Raw genomic sequence first — 17912 nt, 5'->3', positions numbered from 1 at the left:
AACGTCATTATGGGCATTCTAAATCCTCTTAGTGGATATGCGTAGGTGAGAAATATGTTTTCTTTTTTTTGTCTTTGTAATGTTGAATTTTTAAAATAGGTTTAGACCACACAGGCAGCTCTTAGCTGACAATCAGGTTAAGGTCCAACAAGTGACTTCGTACAGTGGCCTGAGTTTTCCCACAAAAGCATTGTCTTATGAAGGATTTGCCAGGGTGAGGTTAAACGGAACCTGAGAGGAGAAAGGGGCAGGCATGACAAGGTTGGTCCGTGGTTTTCCTGAAAGGGAGGGAGTAAAGGAGGCATAGAGAAGCATGGGTTCTAGCTGTCGCGTGTGTAACTGCTGTGATGTGCCATAGTTATGGGGTTCACAGAGCCAAGGGGAACAACAATGGAATGACCTTTACTTTTCTAAAATGGAAGCTATGTCATGAAGACCCATTTTGACTAATGACAGATAAAATTTATCTAAATGTTTCCAACCATTCTCTCCCCAACCCAGTGATTTTTTCCCCAGTTGATTTGGAGTACTGTATTAATATCTCTGTCTCAGTTTGTTTCACAAGTGCCATGGAGGCATTCTATTCCCATTATTTCACCTACCCCACTGTCCCCTGTGCCACCCCCTGACAGAAGGGGATGGGGCCTTGGGTGTGTATGAATTGTGTGGGGTACACATGTGGGGTGGCCTGAAGGGAATATTGCCTTCTAAACTTTAAAAAAAATTGAATTAAGTTTATTGGGATGACATTGGTTAATAGCAGTATATAGATTTCAGGTATACAATTTTATAATACATCATCTGTATATCGTATTGTGTGTACAACACCCCAAGTCCCCTTCACCACCATTTTTCCTCCTTTACGCTCTTCTACCTCCCCCTACTCCCCTTTCCCTCTGGTGATCACCAGGGTGTTGTCTGCATTTGAGTTTCTTTTCCTTGCCTTAATCCCTTCAGGTTTTTCACCTAGCACCCCAACCCTTCTTACCCCCCACTCTGACAGTTGTCCGTCTGTACTCTGTATCTATGATTCTGTTTCTATTGTGTTAGTTTATTTTGTTCATTAGAACCCACATATAAGTGAAATCACATGGTACTTATCTTTCTCTGACTGGCTTATTTCACTTAGCATAATACTTTCCATGTCCATCCAAGCTGTCGCAAAGGGTAAGACTTTCTTCTTATTATGGCATAGTAGTATTCCACTGTGTAAATGTACCACAGCTTTTTTATCCACTCATCTACTCATGGGCATTTAGGCTGTTTCCAAACCTTGGTTATTATAAATAATGTTACAATGAACACAGGGGTACAGACAGTCTTTCAAATTAGAGTTTTGGATTTTTTTGGATTTATTCCCAGAAGTGGAATCACTGGGTCATAAGGCAGTTCCATTTTAAATTTTTTAAAGTAATTTCATACTGCTTTCCACAGTGGCTGCACCAGTCTGCATTCCCACCAACAGAGCATGAGGGTTCCCCTTTCCACATCCTCGCCAGCACTTGGTATTTGTGGATTTATTGATGATAGCCATGCTGATGGGTTTGAGGTGATATCTCATTGTGGTTTTAATTTGTATCTCTCTGATGATTAGTGACATTGAAAATCTTTTCATATGTCTATTGGCCAACTGTATGTTCTCTTTGGAGAAGTGTCTATTCAGGTCCTTTGCCCATTTTGTAAAATTGGATTGTTTGTTTTATTTTTTTGGTGTTGAGTTTTTTTAAGTCTTTATAAATTTTGGATATTAACCCCTTATCAGATGTATCATTGACCCCATTCAGGGGTTGTCTTTTCATTTTGTCAATGGTTTTCCTTTGCTGTGCAAAACCTTTTTAGTTTGATGTCGTCCCATTTGTTTATTTATTTATTTTTGTTTCCTTTGCCTCAAGTGATCTGTCAGAAAAAGTATTGCTATGAGAAATGTCTGAGATTTTACTGCCTATGTTTTCTTTTGGGATTTTTGTGGTTTTGAGTCTAAAAGTTCCTTAATTTATTTTGAGTTTTCGTGTGTGTGTGTACAATGTAAAGAGACGGTCTAGTTTCATTTTTTCATGTACCGTCTGATTTTCCCAATACTATTTTTTGAATAGGTTATCTTTACTCTATTGTATGCTCTTGCCTCCTTTGTCAAATACTAATTAACCATGAAGGCATGGGTTTATTTCTAGGTTTTCTGTTCTGTTTCATTGATCTGTATGGCTCTTTTTATGCCAGTACCAAGCTGTTTTAATTACTATGGTCTTGTAGTAGTTTATTAGGTAGCATAATTCCTCCAACTTTGTTCTTTCTTAAGATTGCTGTTGCTACTTGGAACCTTTGGTAGTTCCATATAAATTTTTGAAATATTTGTTCTAGTTCTGTGAAATATGACATTGGTATCTTGATAGGAATTACATTGAATCTATAGATTTCTTTGGATAGTATTGACATTTTAATGATGTTAACTTTTCCTATCCATGCACATGGTATGTGCTTCCACTTATTTGTATCTTCTTCATTTTCTTTCTTCAGTGCCTCATAATTTTCTGAGTACAGGTCTTTTATATCCTTGGTTAGGTTTATTCCTAGGTATTTTATTCTTTTTGAATCAATTATGAATGGTATTGTTTTCTTAATTTCCCTTTCTGATAGTTCATTATTGGCATATAGAATGCAACTGATTTGTGGATATTAATTTTGTACCCTGCTACTTTGCTGAGTTTATTTATCAGTTCTAGTAGTTTCTTGGTGGAATCTTTAGAGTTCTCTATGTACAGTGCCATATCATCTGCAAATAAAGACAGCTTTTCTTCTTCTTTTCCAATTTGGATGCCTTTTATTTCTTCTTCTTGTCTGATTGCTATAGCTTGGACTTCCAGGACTATGTTGAATAAGAGAGGTGAAAGCAGACATCCCTGTCTTGTTCCTGATCATAAGGGGATTGCTTGTAGTTTTTGCCTGTTGAGTATGATGCTGGTACTGGGTTAGTCATATATGGCATTTATTACATTTAGGTATGTTCTTTCTATTCCCACTTTTCCAAGAGATTTTTGTCATAAATGAGCACTGGATTCTATTAAATGCCTATTCTACATCTATTGATATGATCATGTGGTTTTTATCCCATTTTGTTTATGTGGTGTATCACATTTATTGATTTGTGAAGGCTGTACCAACCTTGTAGTCCTGTAATAAATCTCACTTGACCATGGTGTATGATCTTTTCTATGTATTGCTGTACATGGTTTGCTAATATTTTGTTGAGGATCTTAGCATCTAAGTTTATCAGGGATGTTGACCTATACTTTTATTTTATTGTAGTGTCTTCATCTGGTTTTGGAATTATGCTGGCCTCATAAAATGAGCCTGAGGGTCTTCCTTTCTCTTTAATTTTCTGAAGTAGTTTGAGAAGGAGAGGTATTCATTCTTTTCAGAATGTATGGTAAAATTCACACGTGAACCCATTCAGTCCAGGTTTTTTTTTGTTTGTTTGTTTTTTGTGGGGAGATTTTTGATTACTGCTTCAGTTTCACTAAGTGTAATCTATCTATTCAAATTCTTTGATTCTTCCTGATTTAGTTTTGGAAGATTGTATGTTTCTAGGAGTTTTTCCATTTCATTCAGGGTGTCCAATTTGTTGGCATATAGTTGTTTATAATGTTTTCTTACAACCCTTTGTATTTCTTTGGTGACAGTTGTTATTTCTCCTCTTTCATTTCTGATTTTAATTATTTGGGTGCTTCTTCTTCTTTTTCTTGATGAGTCTGATAAAGGTTTGTCAATCTTGTTTATCTTTCCAAAGAACCAGCTCTTAGATTCATTGATCTTTTGTATTATTTTTTAAGACTCTATTTCTTTTATTTCTGGTCTAATTTTTATTGTTTCCTTTCTTCTCACTTTGGGATTTGTTTGTTGTTCTTTTTCAATTCCTTTAAGTGTAAAGTTAGATTGCTTATATTAGCTTTTTCTTGTTTCTTGAGATAGGCCTGTAATGCTATGAATTTTTCTCTAGGACTGCTTTCCCTGTGTCCCAAAGATTTTGGGTTGTTCTGTTCTCATTTTCGTTTGTTTCAAGGTATCTTTTGATTTCTTCCTTGATCTCATTGTTGACCCATTTATCGTTTAGTAACATGTTATTTAGTTTCCACGTCTTTGTATATTTTCCAGTTTTCTTCTTGTGTTTATTTCTAATTTCATGGCATTGCGGTCAGAGAAGATACTTGATCTGGTTTCAATCTTAAATTTATTGAGACTTGTTTAGTGTCCTAACATGTGTTTTATCCTAGAAAACATTCTATGTGCACTTGAAAAGTATGTATATTCTGTTGCTTTGGGATGAAATGCTCTGAAAATGTCAATTAAATCCATTTGATTTAGTTTATCTAGGCTGCTGTCTCCTTGTTGATTTTCTGTTTGGAAGATCTATCCATTGATGTCAATGGGGTGTTAAAATCCCTGACTACTACTCTATTTCTGTTAATCTTTCCCTTTATGTCCATCAAGAATTGCTTTACATATTTAGGGGCTCCTATGTTGGGTGTGTAAATGTTTCTATTTTTATTTTATTTTTAAATTTTAATTGTTGTTCAAGTATAGTTTTCTGCCCTTTACCCCCATCCCAGCCCACCCCCCCAGCCCTCCCCACCTTCCTCCCATCTCCACGCCCCCCCTTGTTATTGTCTATGTGTCCTTTATACTAGTTCTTTCAAACCCCTCTTCCCCTGAAATTCCCTCCCCTCTCACCTCTGGTCATTGTCAGCCTGTTCTCAATGTCAGTGTCTGGTTATATTTTGCTTGTTTGTTTGTTTTGTTGATTAGACTCCTGTTAAAGGTGAGATCATATGGTATTTGTCTTTCACTCCCTGGCTTATTTCACTTAGGATGATGCTTTCCAGTTCCATCCATGCTGTCGCAAAGGGTAGGAGCTCCTTCTTTCTTTCTGCTGAGTGGTATTCCATCACGTAAATGTACCACAGTGTTTTGATCCATTCATTTACTGATGGGCACCTGGGTTGCTTCCAGCACTTGGCTATTATAAATTGTGCTGCTATGAACATTGGGGTGCATAGGTTCTTTTGAATTGGTGTTTCAGGGTTCTTAGGATATAATCCTAGCAATGGAATTGCTGGGCCAAAAGGCAGACCCATTTTTAGTTTTCTGAGAAAATTCCATACTGTTTTACATTGTGGTTATGGGTGTATAAATGTTTACTAGGGTTATATCCTCTTGTTGGGTTGTTCCCTTTATCATTTTTTCAATATAGTTTATTGATTATGCTATTACAGTTGTCCCATTTTCCCCTTCACTCCCCTCCACCCTGCACACCCCCTTCCACCCACATTCACCCCCTTTAGTTCATGTCCATGGGTCATACTTGTAAGTTATTTAGCTTCTACATTTCCCATACTATTCTTACCTTCCCCCTGTCTATTTTCTACCTACCATATGCTACTTATTCTCTGTACCTTTCCCCCCTCTATCCTCCTGCCACTACCCTGTTGCTAACCCTTCATGTGTTCTCCATTTCTGTGGTTCTGTTCCTGTTCTAGTTGTTTGTTTAGTTTGTTTTTGTTTTTGTTTTAGGTCTGGTTGTTAATAATTGTGAGTTTGCTGTCATTTTACTGTACACGTTTTTTTATCTCGTTTTTCTTAGGTAAGTCCCTGTAACATTTCATATAATAAGGGCTTGGTGATGAACTCCTTTAACTTGACCTTATCTGAGAAGCACTTTATCTGCCCTTCCATTCTAAATGAAAGCTTTGCTGGATAGAGCAATCTTCGATGTAGGTCTTTGCCTTTAATGACTTGGAATACTTCTTTCCAGCCCTTTCTTGCCTGTAAGGTCTCTTTTGAGAAATCAGCTGACAGTCTGATGAGAGCTCCTTTGTAGGTAACTGCCTCTTTTTCTCTTGCGGCTTCTAGGATTCTCCCCTTCATTTTAATCTTGGGTAATGTAATTATGATGTGCCTTGGTGTGTTCCTCCTTTGATCCAACTTCTTTGGGACTCTCTGAGCTTCCTGAACTTTCTGGAAGTCTATATCCTTTGCCAGATTGGGGAAGTTCTCCTTTATTATTTGTTCAAATAACTTTTCTACTTGTTGCTCTTCCTCTTCTCCTTCTGGTACCCCTATAATTTGGATGTTGGAACGTTTAGAGATGTCCTGGAGATTCCTAAGCCTCTCCTCATTTTTTTTGAATTCTTGTTTTTTCCTTCTTTTCTGTTTGGTTGTTTCTTCTTTCTGGTCCACACTGCTGATTTGAGTCCCAGTTTCCTTCCCATCACTATTGGTTTCCTGTACATATTCCTTTATTTCACTTAGCGTAGCCTTCATTTTTTCATCTAATATGTGACCAAATTCAACCAATTCTGTGAGCATCCTGATCACCAGTGCTTTGAACTGTGCATCTGATAGGTTGGCTATCTCTTCATCACTCAGTTGTATTATTTCTGGAGCGTTGATCTGTTCTTTTGTTTGGGCCTTTTTTTTTTTTGTCTTGACATGCCTGTTACATGGTGAGGGGCGGAGCCTTAAGTAGGTATTCACCTGGGTGGGGCAACCCAGTTGCTGGGTTGTGACGCAGTATGTGGGGGAAGGGTCCGAGAGGGAACAATGGCACTTGCTCCACTCTCTGCCAGATTTCAGTCCCTTTGGCTGCTTCCTCAAAGCAAACTGGGCCCTTCTGGTGCTGATTCCCATGTGGGTGGGTTTGTGTACCTTCTAGGACCCTGTGGGTCTCTCTAACGAACTCTGTTGTGAGGCTGGGAGTCTCTCCTAGAAGCTCAACCCCCATTCGTATTTTTAATCAGTGGTTTGAGGCTTTATTTCCCCATGCTGGGACCCTGGGTTACATGGTCTGTTTTGCTCCCCAGTTTCGCCTGGCTTATCTGCGCATGAATGTGGGACCACCTGGTCCACCAGCCACCTTGTACACTGCACCCCTCCACAATCCACCTCCTTGTTGGGTCTGCCTGCTGCTGCCTTGCACTCCTGGGGTCTGCTACTTGCCGCTTTGCCACGAGTCCTCTCCACCCAGCCTCCTGACTCTACCCCTCCTACTGGTCTGGATGAATGTTTCTTCTTTAACTCCTTGGTTGTCGGACTTCCATACAGTTCAATTTTCTGTCAGTATTGTTTTTTTTTTTTTAATTTTTATTTTCCTTATTTTGGTTGTGCGAGGAGGCACAGTATGTCTACCTATGCCTCCATCTTGGCCGGAAGTCCCCTTTATCATTTTATAGTGTCCTTCTTTGTCTCTTACTATAGCCTTGGTTTTAAAGTCTATTTGTTAGATGTAAGTATTGCTGTTCCAGCTTTTTTTCCCTTTCCATTTGCATGAAATATCTTTTTCTGCCCTTTTAATTTTAGCGTGTGTGTATCTTTTGTTGGTGATGAGGTTGATCTCTTGGAGACAAAATATGTGTAGATCTTGTTTTCTTATCTGTTCAGATACCCTGCATGTTTAGATTGGAGCATTTAATCCATTTACATTTAAAGTGATTATTGATAGGTATGTGTTTCTTGGCATTTTAGTCTTTTAACTGTTTCTCCATTTTTCTTCTTCCTCCTCCCCCCTCTTTCCTCCCCCTCTCCCCCCCCCTTCTTCTTCAAAAAGACTTTCACATTTATTATAATACTAGTTTGGTGGTTACAAACTCTTTTAGCTTTTTCTTGGATGGGGAGCTCTTTATTTTTCCTTAAAATTTAAATGATAGCCTTGCTGGGTAAACTAGTCCTATAGTTCTTTGCTTGTCATCACTTTGAATATTTCATGGCAGTCCCTTCTGGCCTGATATGTTTCTGTTGAGAAATCAGCTGACAGTCTTATAGGAGCACCTTGTGTGTAAGTTACTGTCTTTCTCTTATTGTTTTTAAGATCCTCTATTTTCTTTAACCTCTGCCATTTAAATTTTTTAAAATCCTCACCAAGGATATGTTCATTGATGACAGAGAGAGGGTGGGGAGAGAGAGAGAGACAGACAGACAGACAGACAGACATTGATGTGAAAGAGAAACATCAGTTGGTTGCCTCCTGTATGTGCCCTGACCAGGGATCAAACCTGCAGCCTAGGTATGTGTCCTGACTGGAAATAGAACCCACATTTTTTTTGGTATATGGGATGACACTTCAACCAACTGATCCACCTGGCCAGGGCATAACCTTTGCCATTTTAATTGCTGTATTTTGCTGTGTATAATGCAGACTCTTTTGCCCGTTGTTTTTAGGAAAAAATAAGGATGTGCATTATACATGGTTACAATGATTACATATCATGGGTATAATAATCTCATGTATAATGTGCACAAAAACATGGGTGCGCATTATACATGAGAAAATACAGTATGATGTGTCTTGGTGTGATGGGCCTCTTTGTGTTCATCTTGTTTGGAATTCTCTGTACTTACTGGACTTGTGTGTCTTTTTCTGTCACCGGGTTAAGAAAGTTTTAAGTCGTTATTTCTTCAAGTAGTTTCTCAATTTATTCCTGTTTCTCTTCTTCTTCATAGTACCCCTATGATGCATATGTTGTTATACTTCACACTGACCCAAAGTTTCCTTAAACTGTCTTCGTTTTTTAAAATTCTTTTTTTCTTTTTGCTGCTCTGATTGAGTGTTTTCTGCTACCCTATCTTTCAATTTGCTGATTCAGTTCTCTGCTTCAGCCAACTTACTGTTTATTCCTTCTATTGTATTCTTTATTTTGGATACTGTATTCTTTACTTCTGATTTTTTTTACGGTTTCTATATTATTTATATGCTTGTTATCTCTTTGTTGAAACTCTCACTGAGTTTCTTGAGTATTCTTATAATCATTTTTTTTAACTGTGTATCTTACAAATTGCTTGCCTTCATTTCATTCAGCTCTTTCTGGATATTTTTCCTTTCATTTGGGGCATTTTTTTGTCTCCTCATTTTGATTGCCTCTTTTTGTTTGTTTCTATGTATTAGGTAAATCTGCTATGACTTTCAGTCTTTGTAGGGTGGCCTTATGCAGTAGGTGTCCTGTGGGACCTAGTGATACAATCTCCATGATCACCTGAGCTGGGTGCTCCAGGAATATTCCTTATGTGGGTATGTGAGCCCTCCTGTTGTAATTGAGTCTTGATTTCTATTGGCTTGTTTATACATGGGGTTGACTCCCAGGCTGGCTGACTGTGAGGATCAACTCATACCTCAATGTATGAACTGCTGTACAGGTGCTGACCATATGAAGTAGAATTTGCTTCTGAAGGGCCTGATGCCCACTGAGATCTCCCTTTGAATATGCCACTTGCCAAAGCTAACTGGGTCCTGCTGTACGTTGTCTGAAGCTGGTAACTGGGTATGTTGGTTCTGGGGCTTCCTGGGAGGAATTCTGGTTCAGGCCAAATGTCAAACATGGTTGTGACTGGCTCTGGGCAACCTAGTTAGAGCTCCAAAATTACCCACAGTTTGTGGGTGTGAGTATGTATGGGAAGGACTAAGCTGTGAACCGAGGCCAGCTTTTACCAGCACCGGGCACAAAGCACTCCAGCAAAAGACCTAAGGCACCCCAAGATCTGCCTCTACCTGCCTCCAAATGTCATCTGCCTGTTAGTCTCAGTCAGTAAAGTGCCTCAGGTGGCACTTGAGTTGCATGAGGTAGGTACTCAGTGAGTTACCAGGGGCGAGTGGTGTTTACCAGATCAATACAGGTTGAAACTGTGAGGTGCTGGGTCTGAGGCCACTCAGCAAATGTCCCAAGGTATATACCAACTCTGGCTGCAACTGCTGGGTGCTCACATGCCTTTGTGGTGGGGCAGGGGTCTCAGGGAGTCATCAGGGTGAGGATAGTAGTGTTTATTAGGCCCGAGCATAGCAAGAGTTGGCCATATGAAGGGAGGGCTCTACCCTAGTTGGGTGTGTGAGGGAAACATTTCCTCCATCCTACAGCTATACAATTCAGACTGTCCCAGAGTTTGCTGGAAGTCTGATCTCAGCAGGGCTGGGCTTCTGGGAGTTGGGAGAAGTGTCCATAAGGATTGGAGGTAGGTTGGGGAGGGTGCTGCTTCCCCTCATACCCCACTGCTCCAGAGCCACACAACTCAGTCAGTCCCAAATTCTGCCCAAATCTCAGCAGGGTGGGGCCAACAGGAGTCAGGAGGATGGGGCTTCTGGGAAGCCAGAAGGATGGGGCTAGATGATCTACTATAAGGGGAGGCACTAGTCAGGTTCACAGAAAAGTGGTGGGAATGGCAGTCACCCCAAAGACATACAACTCAGTTACTGACACCCCCTGAGTCTGCCCAGACATCCATACTCTGGTCAAGCAGCCAACTCCTCAGCAGAGCACTGGCTTTGCAGGATGGGGGTATAAGAAGTTCAGAGGATGGAACTATTGCTTTTTCCCAGGCTGATGCTGTATGAAGAAGAGTGCTCCCCCCAAATGAGATGGCGCCTGGAGTATGGAAGAATGACTCAGTACAGGTGTCTTGGTGTCTATCCCTTTAGCTCTGTCCCCAGAACCAAAATCCCCAGTCTTTCCTCATGCAACTCTAGTCATCTCTGCCCTCCCTCCACTGGAGCCCATGGTGAGTGGCTTCAGATGAGATTTTATTCATTGGCTCTTTAAGAGGGCACCTGTGTCTCTAGTAGACTCTGTCTCTTTCTGGCAGACAGAATCCTTATTGATTTTCACAGTCAGGTGTTATGTAGGTGCCTCTTCCTGGCTCTGGTGCTCTGGGCTAAGGAGCCCATTGCTTTCTAGTCTTACATGCATCTTGCCATGAGTGATTTGGGGGACTGTTAGTTGTTTATCAACATCAGTGTCTTTTATAGAAATAGAACCCTTGATTTTCAGTCAGACACAAGTCCATTTTGAATAAAGACCACAAATGTAGCCAGCTGTGGCAGAAGAGAAATGTACAACTTTCAGGTTGTACATATCCTTCTTTCTCCATTTTCTCCAGCTGGAATTCTGACATAATAAGCCACCTTGACATACAGGCAAGGGACACATCGGAGATGTTGGTTCTGTGATTCTCAGGCTCCTAAACAATATCTTGGGACAACTACCATCCTGGGACTGCTTGCTCTAGGTTGTTCTATGAGAGAAATATAAATTTTGACTTATTTAAGCCATTTTAAATGTGGGTTTTGGTTATAGTAGCTCAACTTGTATCTAAACCTGCATCTGGGGGAAGGAGAAGGGACTAATCACTGTTATATATACACAGAAACTTGATCAGTAGGTGACAAAAGTGGTGTTGTATGGTGGATGAATGTGGACTATAAGGCAGTTCATAGAAGCAGCAATACTGTCTCTGTTGATGCTAAAGAAGTAGCTGAGGCTTTAAAAAATACTAAAAGTAAAGGGTTTCCATGTATGTAATGCAGTGCCTAGAAATGCATTGGTGACAAAAACAATTGCTTATCATTGTAATTCAATAAACAATTTAACGCAATCCCTGAGGAGAATGATTGAATATCCATTCCAATATTTGTTGGCTGACCTCAATTTGAGGGTTAGCATTCCATGTTTGTGGAATTCAGATTTTAAGGACAAAGAATTAATGAAAGAATATGGCAGAGAACAGAGAAATTCTTCAGTTAGGGGGAGAAAGCAAAGTTGCCTGTACTTTGGAAGTTCACAGATGTGCTTTAGAGCAAACAGACTGAATTATTTTGACTGTACAAACAGTAGACTTGAAGAATAGTAGTCTGACTAGATTTCCATCTCCTAGAGTCCACAGAAATTACAGAGTGACATTTAGCAGGTGCAGAAAATGTGTGAAAACAGAGATTATCAAAATTTCATCATTCCCTTGGACTTATACAGTAGTTCGTGTTCCTTTTGAGAACAGTCACACTTTGTATATGTTATATGTAGAAAGTTAAATTCTATAGTCAAAGATGATGCATGCCTTTGCCTAGAGTAAATGTATTACTCAATCAACTAAGATCCTTAAAGCCACCTACACCATGATTGATGTGAGGTTTTTGGCCAATGCCCTAGGGTGAATTGGGGATGTGTCCAGCACCCTTCCCACTCAGGATGTGTCTGGGAGCTCTCTGTTCCTTTCAGGCCAGAGAGAGGCTATGTCTGGGGAGGGGTGGGGAGTCTGTTTTGCCTGGGAAACATAGGGATGCATATCAATTACTCTGTTTGGCTGGTAGCACAGACTCACTGCCCTTTTATCTATCCCACCATTATGCATGCCTTTCCCGTCCAGGAAGTAGAACTCTTTGCAACATAGAGGACAGTTTTAGTTACAGGAATAACTAACTTCTAAGAAGTACTTAAGAACTTATAAAGTCCTCTAGGTTATTTGTTTTTACATTGCCAAGAATGAAATAGACAGTTGACATTGATCTTGGTGTTGGCACCTTCCGGCCACATCCTTCTAACTAACTAATCAACAAATATTTGTGGAGCTTTTCTCTTAGACCTATGATGAAATGGGTCTAGGAATCTCCAAAGCTAAAAACTTTCTGGCTCTTTACTGGTGGTAACCTCTGATGGGGGCACCACCCAAAACATCAGGGACTTCTCTCAATCACACCAAGTTCTCTCCATGAGTATTCCTCTCCACACACACATTCCCTACCCAGTTCATTTTTCAAATTAGCCTTTTAGTGTAGCAAGTTTAGATTTGGGAGTACACCCCAATATATTCAGGTCTGTTAATAATATGGTGGGGTCATTTTTGCTTATTTTATTTTGCCATAGCTTAACCCAATGATCAAGCAACTGTATGTTAAAATATTTTACTCTTCAATTCCACCTTTAGATCAATTAACTTCACCTAACTACACCTCTGAGTCATGAAGGAAGCAAAATTCTTTTTATTGATTGTGACCAGGTTTCTCCCTTAGTATCAGGACAGGCTGTACCTCCAGCAGTTTCTCAATGTCGCATTGACTTCCATTTGTAGATAAGAAGACACCAGGCTTCTGGTAGGCACTCTGAACTGCTGCTCTTTCTCCATTCCTTCTGGGCATTTTGTAGCCCATCTACCTTGTATCACCCACCTTATTCTCAACAGCGTCTCTCTTACTCAGCATGCATGATCCTCATTGAGTTTGCATGCCTAAGTCTCTTATTCATATATCTGCCTGTCCACACATATGGGCAAACTGTTAACCAACTTTTGCTTAAGCATTTCATCTTCCACTTTATATTGTGTTACTTCTCTGCATGAAAACTGATTTAAAAATTCATGTTTACTACAGAGCCCCCAACATCATCTCTGGCACTTCTCCCACATTGGTCCCTGCCCCACTCACCAGCCATTGAAGAGACGACCACAATGCTTCCGTTGCTCTTCTTCAGCATAGGTAAGGCAGCCACACTCATGACCACATAACTGAGGTAGTTGACCTCCATGATTTTGCGCACGAAGGGGATATCACCAGTAAATAGTTTCACTGGAGTTTTGGTGATGTGGTTGAGAATGAGCATGTCTAGTCCCCCTGCAAGAAATGACTGTGTTGAGAGAAACCATCTGGGGTTGAAACCTTTCCTTCCCTCCCCCTTCCCAAAGGTCCCTGAGCAAATTCCCATAGAGCAAGCCCAGAAAAGGAGAGAGGAGAAGCAGCCTCACCCATGATCTTTCCAGCTTTGGCAACAAATTGCTCTGCGAAGGTCATGTTCTCCATGGAGCCAGCAATGTAGTGTGCTGAGGCTGCCCCATACTCCAGGCAGTCGGATATTATCTGCAGGGACACAGTAATCTTGGTGTCAGTATTGGCTGCAGACCTTTGGGAGCATACTCTGAAGTAAGGGGATTTATTTACTTATTTATTTTTAGAGCCCAGGCATGTGCTCTGACTGGGAACTGAACTAGTGACCTCTTAGTTCACAGGCCAAAGCTCAATCCGCTGAGCTACACCAGCCAGGGCTGAAGGGGATTTAGATAAGAAGTTGCTCATAGCTCTGTTTTGATAAGAAGTGGTAGCAGGTTTGTGTGTATGAGTGTAAATGTAGTGAACATGTGTGTGTTGTTAAATGCAACCTGACACAATCTTTGTCCTCTGTAGGAAGGACTTTTTGGAAGTATTTCATGTACAGAGAAATCATAACAGTGCTGGTGTTCAAGTTCATGATTTGTGTTTATGAGTTTCTGTGAAGAAATGTTTCTGAACAATGCTACTTTCTGTGTGGGTAGCCCTAGGTTTGTGAATGGTTGTATACCCTTGGGTTTGTGAGTCTGAGCATATGAGAGGGCATGTATCTGAGAGTTTGCATGGGTACAAGAATATGAATTATTCAGTAAGCACAGGAATTTAGGTATCTGAGCACATAACTACATATCTGTGACTTGTGTGTATATGTGTGTGCCTAGACATGTCTATGAGTATATATAACCCAAGAACTTTGTGTCCATATATATGTGCATGGGACTGAACACTGAAATTTGTATTATTGTGGGTATTTGGGTGTGAGCCTGTAAGTGTGTGTATGTGTGTTTCTGTGTGTGTATGTGTCTGTGTATGGATGTGCCAGCCTCTGTGTGTTGACATGTGTGTATACATAAGTATATATAAGAATACAGGTGAGTATATATGTGTTTCGGGGCACAGAACACTCACCTTCTTTAGAGCTTCTTCTGACCTTGCTGTCACCATCACATGGGCTCCCATCTTCGCCAGATGATAGGCTATCTCTTTTCCAATCCCCTTGCTGGCTCCTGTCACAATCACTTTCTTTCCTTGGAGCAGCTCTGGGAAACCCCAAAAGGAAGTGAGGAGCATCCCAACATGGCAGCAAAATTCCTCCTCCTGTGCTGGGTGTGGGCACCTTATCTTAATGAGTGAATGTTGTGAATCCAGGTCAACTTATCTCGAACTGCATAAATCAGTGAAGGAAAGCTCAAGTCTTCCTTGAATATGCTCTGAAATGGGGGTTTGGCTTGCTTTCTCAAAACAAGCCTTCCTACTGTTGTTTCCTAAAAAAACCTTTATGGACAGAAGTTTCAGCTAGAACACTAGGGTTCCAGATGTTTCTGAACTCAGCCAGTTTTGCGCAATTGAAATAAAATGCAAAAGCCATCAAACCATGTCCTCACAGAGATTCCAGGAATTTCCCCTCACTTCTGTTTAGTCGTCAGCTCCAGACTACTTTCTTGCCTCCTACTATCAGTCTGTCCTTTGAGCCTGGATATTTGGCCGAGTTGTCAATTTTAGTATTAATCTTACTTTTGAAGGGAATCTGAAATTGCTTTTTCATTAAGGGTGCCAAATACAACATGGACTATTTGGTACTCTCTTGACCACATGATTACCCTTCCCTGTACTGCTATTACTTGTAGCCTGTGGCTGGAGGACACAGAAATACTCTCCCACCTCAGGGTCCCTTGTCGTTCAGCAGTTTTGGGGATCAGGAAATCATCATGATCCTCAGACACTCCAGCTAACCATGGTTTTAGGGTAAAAATCTATTCCTCCAAATTAGACACAAAATAGGTACTTACCTGGTCTGAATTCTTCATTTGCAGAATAGTAGTAGCAGGCCAAGAAGATCCCCAGGATGGGGAGGAGATAGTTTTTCATAAGAGCCATCAGGGAAGGATCTGGCACAAGGAGCCCTGTAGGACAGAGAGGATCTACACAACTTTCGACAATATCCTAGGCAGGCAGCAGACTCTGAATTGTGACATCAGGCATGAGCGGCTGGAGTAATCTCAGGCAGTGCTAGCCAGTTTCCTGTAAGAGCAGTGATTGGCTATAAGTGAGATCCCATTTGTACTGGCAGCCTTTGTGGTAGATTTCACAATGCACGATATTTATTCCATTTCACTACGAAGAGACTTACAGATGTCTAAGCTCATGACTGTTCAGGACTGGATTCCCACGCATCAGTACCCTGAGCCCATTTTTCTCTTGAAACCATTTCCACCAAGAATCAACAACCTTACAAAAGTGTACGTCACAAACAGAGAGAATGTGGGCGTGTGGCTTCTGGGGAAATATGACTAATAGCAAAAAGAGCCAAGTGTGTAAGCCAGATCTTGCCCTCGGCCCCACCACCTAGTCAGAAAGAATGAAAAATATTAGCACAAAACAGAAAAATAACCTTAAGAAAATATGTGTACTTCTTGGAAAATAAAAAGAAAACAAGCCTATAAACCCCACACTCAAGTTCAATTAACTTGTATTACAACATCAAAGAGGAATGCAAACCAGCTGAACCTAGAAGGCAGGAAACCCAAGACCAGTTGAAGACTCTTCAGGAAAGTGCAGTGGAATGTACACTTATTACTTTAATAGCAAATAAAGCAGAAATAATGAGTGCTAAAGGGAAAAGAGGCACCATGCTATTAAATTGGACCTTATAAATGCTATAGAGGAACAAGAATCGTGGAGAAGGTGCTAGAAGAGATCTGGTGCAGGAGAAAAAGCAACTAGCATCGTTAAAGCAAAGTTGGGCTGAAAGGCCCATATCCATCTAAAAATTGATCTGGTAACAATAAAAGGACCGTAAAGGAGAAGTTCTCTAGTAATTTAGAATTTATCACAGAAATATAGAAATAACCACTTTGGTATGCCTGTAGTACGAATTCATTAAGGGGCAATCCTTCAAGAACAAATTTAAGATATATTATTATGTTTTTCAACTTAAAGCCAACTAACCAAACAATAAAGTTTACCTGATCACAAAGCAAATTCAGAATTCTGCTAGTTACTAAGAGAGCTGAGAAAACCATTCAAATGTGATGATAAGAATGGGTAATGAGTTTTGGAGGGGGAATATGGGTTGAGGGTGGGAGTTTGGGGATTCACACAGAATTAAGACAAATGGAGTCATGACCCCAAGTACAGTATCTGGCAACACTCACTGAATTTTCACTTCAGAGTAAGGGAAAATAATTTAAGGCCCAGGGAGATGAAACAGTTTGTCAATACAGGCCCACAGCTGTAAATTTTACTTCTAGGAAACAATGGAGATCTAGAACAGTTGAGGGCTAGACAGAGCTCAAGGTCCACGGAGGAAAAAATAAAAATAAAGTGTAAGTGGAAAATTATATTACATACTGTCAGAACTGCATGAAAGAGTTATGTGCATAATTTTATAGATGACTTTATGCTACTAAGGTATATGACAGACTAGACTCCATTTTCATCTCTAAAGGGAAGGGAATTTAAGTTCTGTTTTTTAAACACTATACTATTAATAATACAATTACAGGAAACAAAAAATTTCTTGAGAATATGATGGTGCTGAAATAATAGATGGACAAACTAGGGAAGTTTATTGTCTGGCGAAAAAAGAAAAAATTTAAAATGCACTACAGAAAACACAATTTAAAGAAATAAAAATAACAATGAGTAAGATAAACAGCAAGGTGATAGGATGTAAAACAAGTGCATCAGCTATTGTTGATTGCTGTCTGAATTAAAAAATAAAGTCCAACACTGTGCTGCCTCAAAAGACATTTAAACACAGACATTAAAACACACACACACATAATTTGATGACTTAATAGTTATCCTGCTAGAAAACATGGATACAGGGAAAGCATCGAGAGAAGTAATATTCATGGAATTAGATGAAATACTTTTTAGTCAATAAAATGCATTAAGGAGAAAAGAAGACACTGTAATGGTATACCGTCTTAGCAGTTCTCAAAATTTTTAGTCTTGGGACCCCTTTATGATCTCAAAAATTATTGAGGATCTTGAAGAATTGTGCATATGTGTATTTTAGCTATTGATATATTAGAAATTAAGACAGAATTTTTAAAATTCAGGAATACATAAGCATGCATGTTGTATGCTTTGTATTCTCACACATCTTGTAGTCTGAAAAATTCATGAAAGAATATAACAGGGAAAAAAGTCAAATGTTTTCTTGGTATGATTATGAAAATAGTTTTGACCTTTCAAGCTCCCAAGAGGGTCTCAGAGACTCAGGAGTACCATATTTTGACTATATGGTGTACTATCACTGATCCTTTCTTTGTATGTCTAT

At 39.9% G+C, this 17912-nt stretch overlaps 1 protein-coding gene across 1 annotated transcript in view; it reads right to left on the bottom strand.

Annotated features, from left to right (window-relative positions):
* The window catches only part of HSD11B1 (hydroxysteroid 11-beta dehydrogenase 1), a 34349-nt gene extending 18656 nt beyond the window's left edge, over window positions 1-15693 (bottom strand). The window contains exons 1-4 of the mRNA XM_028530668.2: window positions 15415-15693; window positions 14534-14664; window positions 13546-13657; window positions 13229-13414 (exon numbers count right to left, since the gene is read on the bottom strand). Of these exons, the coding sequence (XP_028386469.1) occupies window positions 13229-13414; window positions 13546-13657; window positions 14534-14664; window positions 15415-15502 (517 nt within the window). The 5' untranslated portion in view covers window positions 15503-15693. The remainder of the gene's footprint in view (window positions 1-13228; window positions 13415-13545; window positions 13658-14533; window positions 14665-15414) is intronic.
* Between the last annotated feature and the right edge of the window lie 2219 nt (window positions 15694-17912).

The sequence above is a fragment of the Phyllostomus discolor genome, chromosome 14 (assembly GCF_004126475.2).
Source record: "Phyllostomus discolor isolate MPI-MPIP mPhyDis1 chromosome 14, mPhyDis1.pri.v3, whole genome shotgun sequence".
Lineage (NCBI taxonomy): Eukaryota > Metazoa > Chordata > Mammalia > Chiroptera > Phyllostomidae > Phyllostomus > Phyllostomus discolor.
This window is presented reverse-complemented; position numbering and strand designations above follow the sequence as displayed.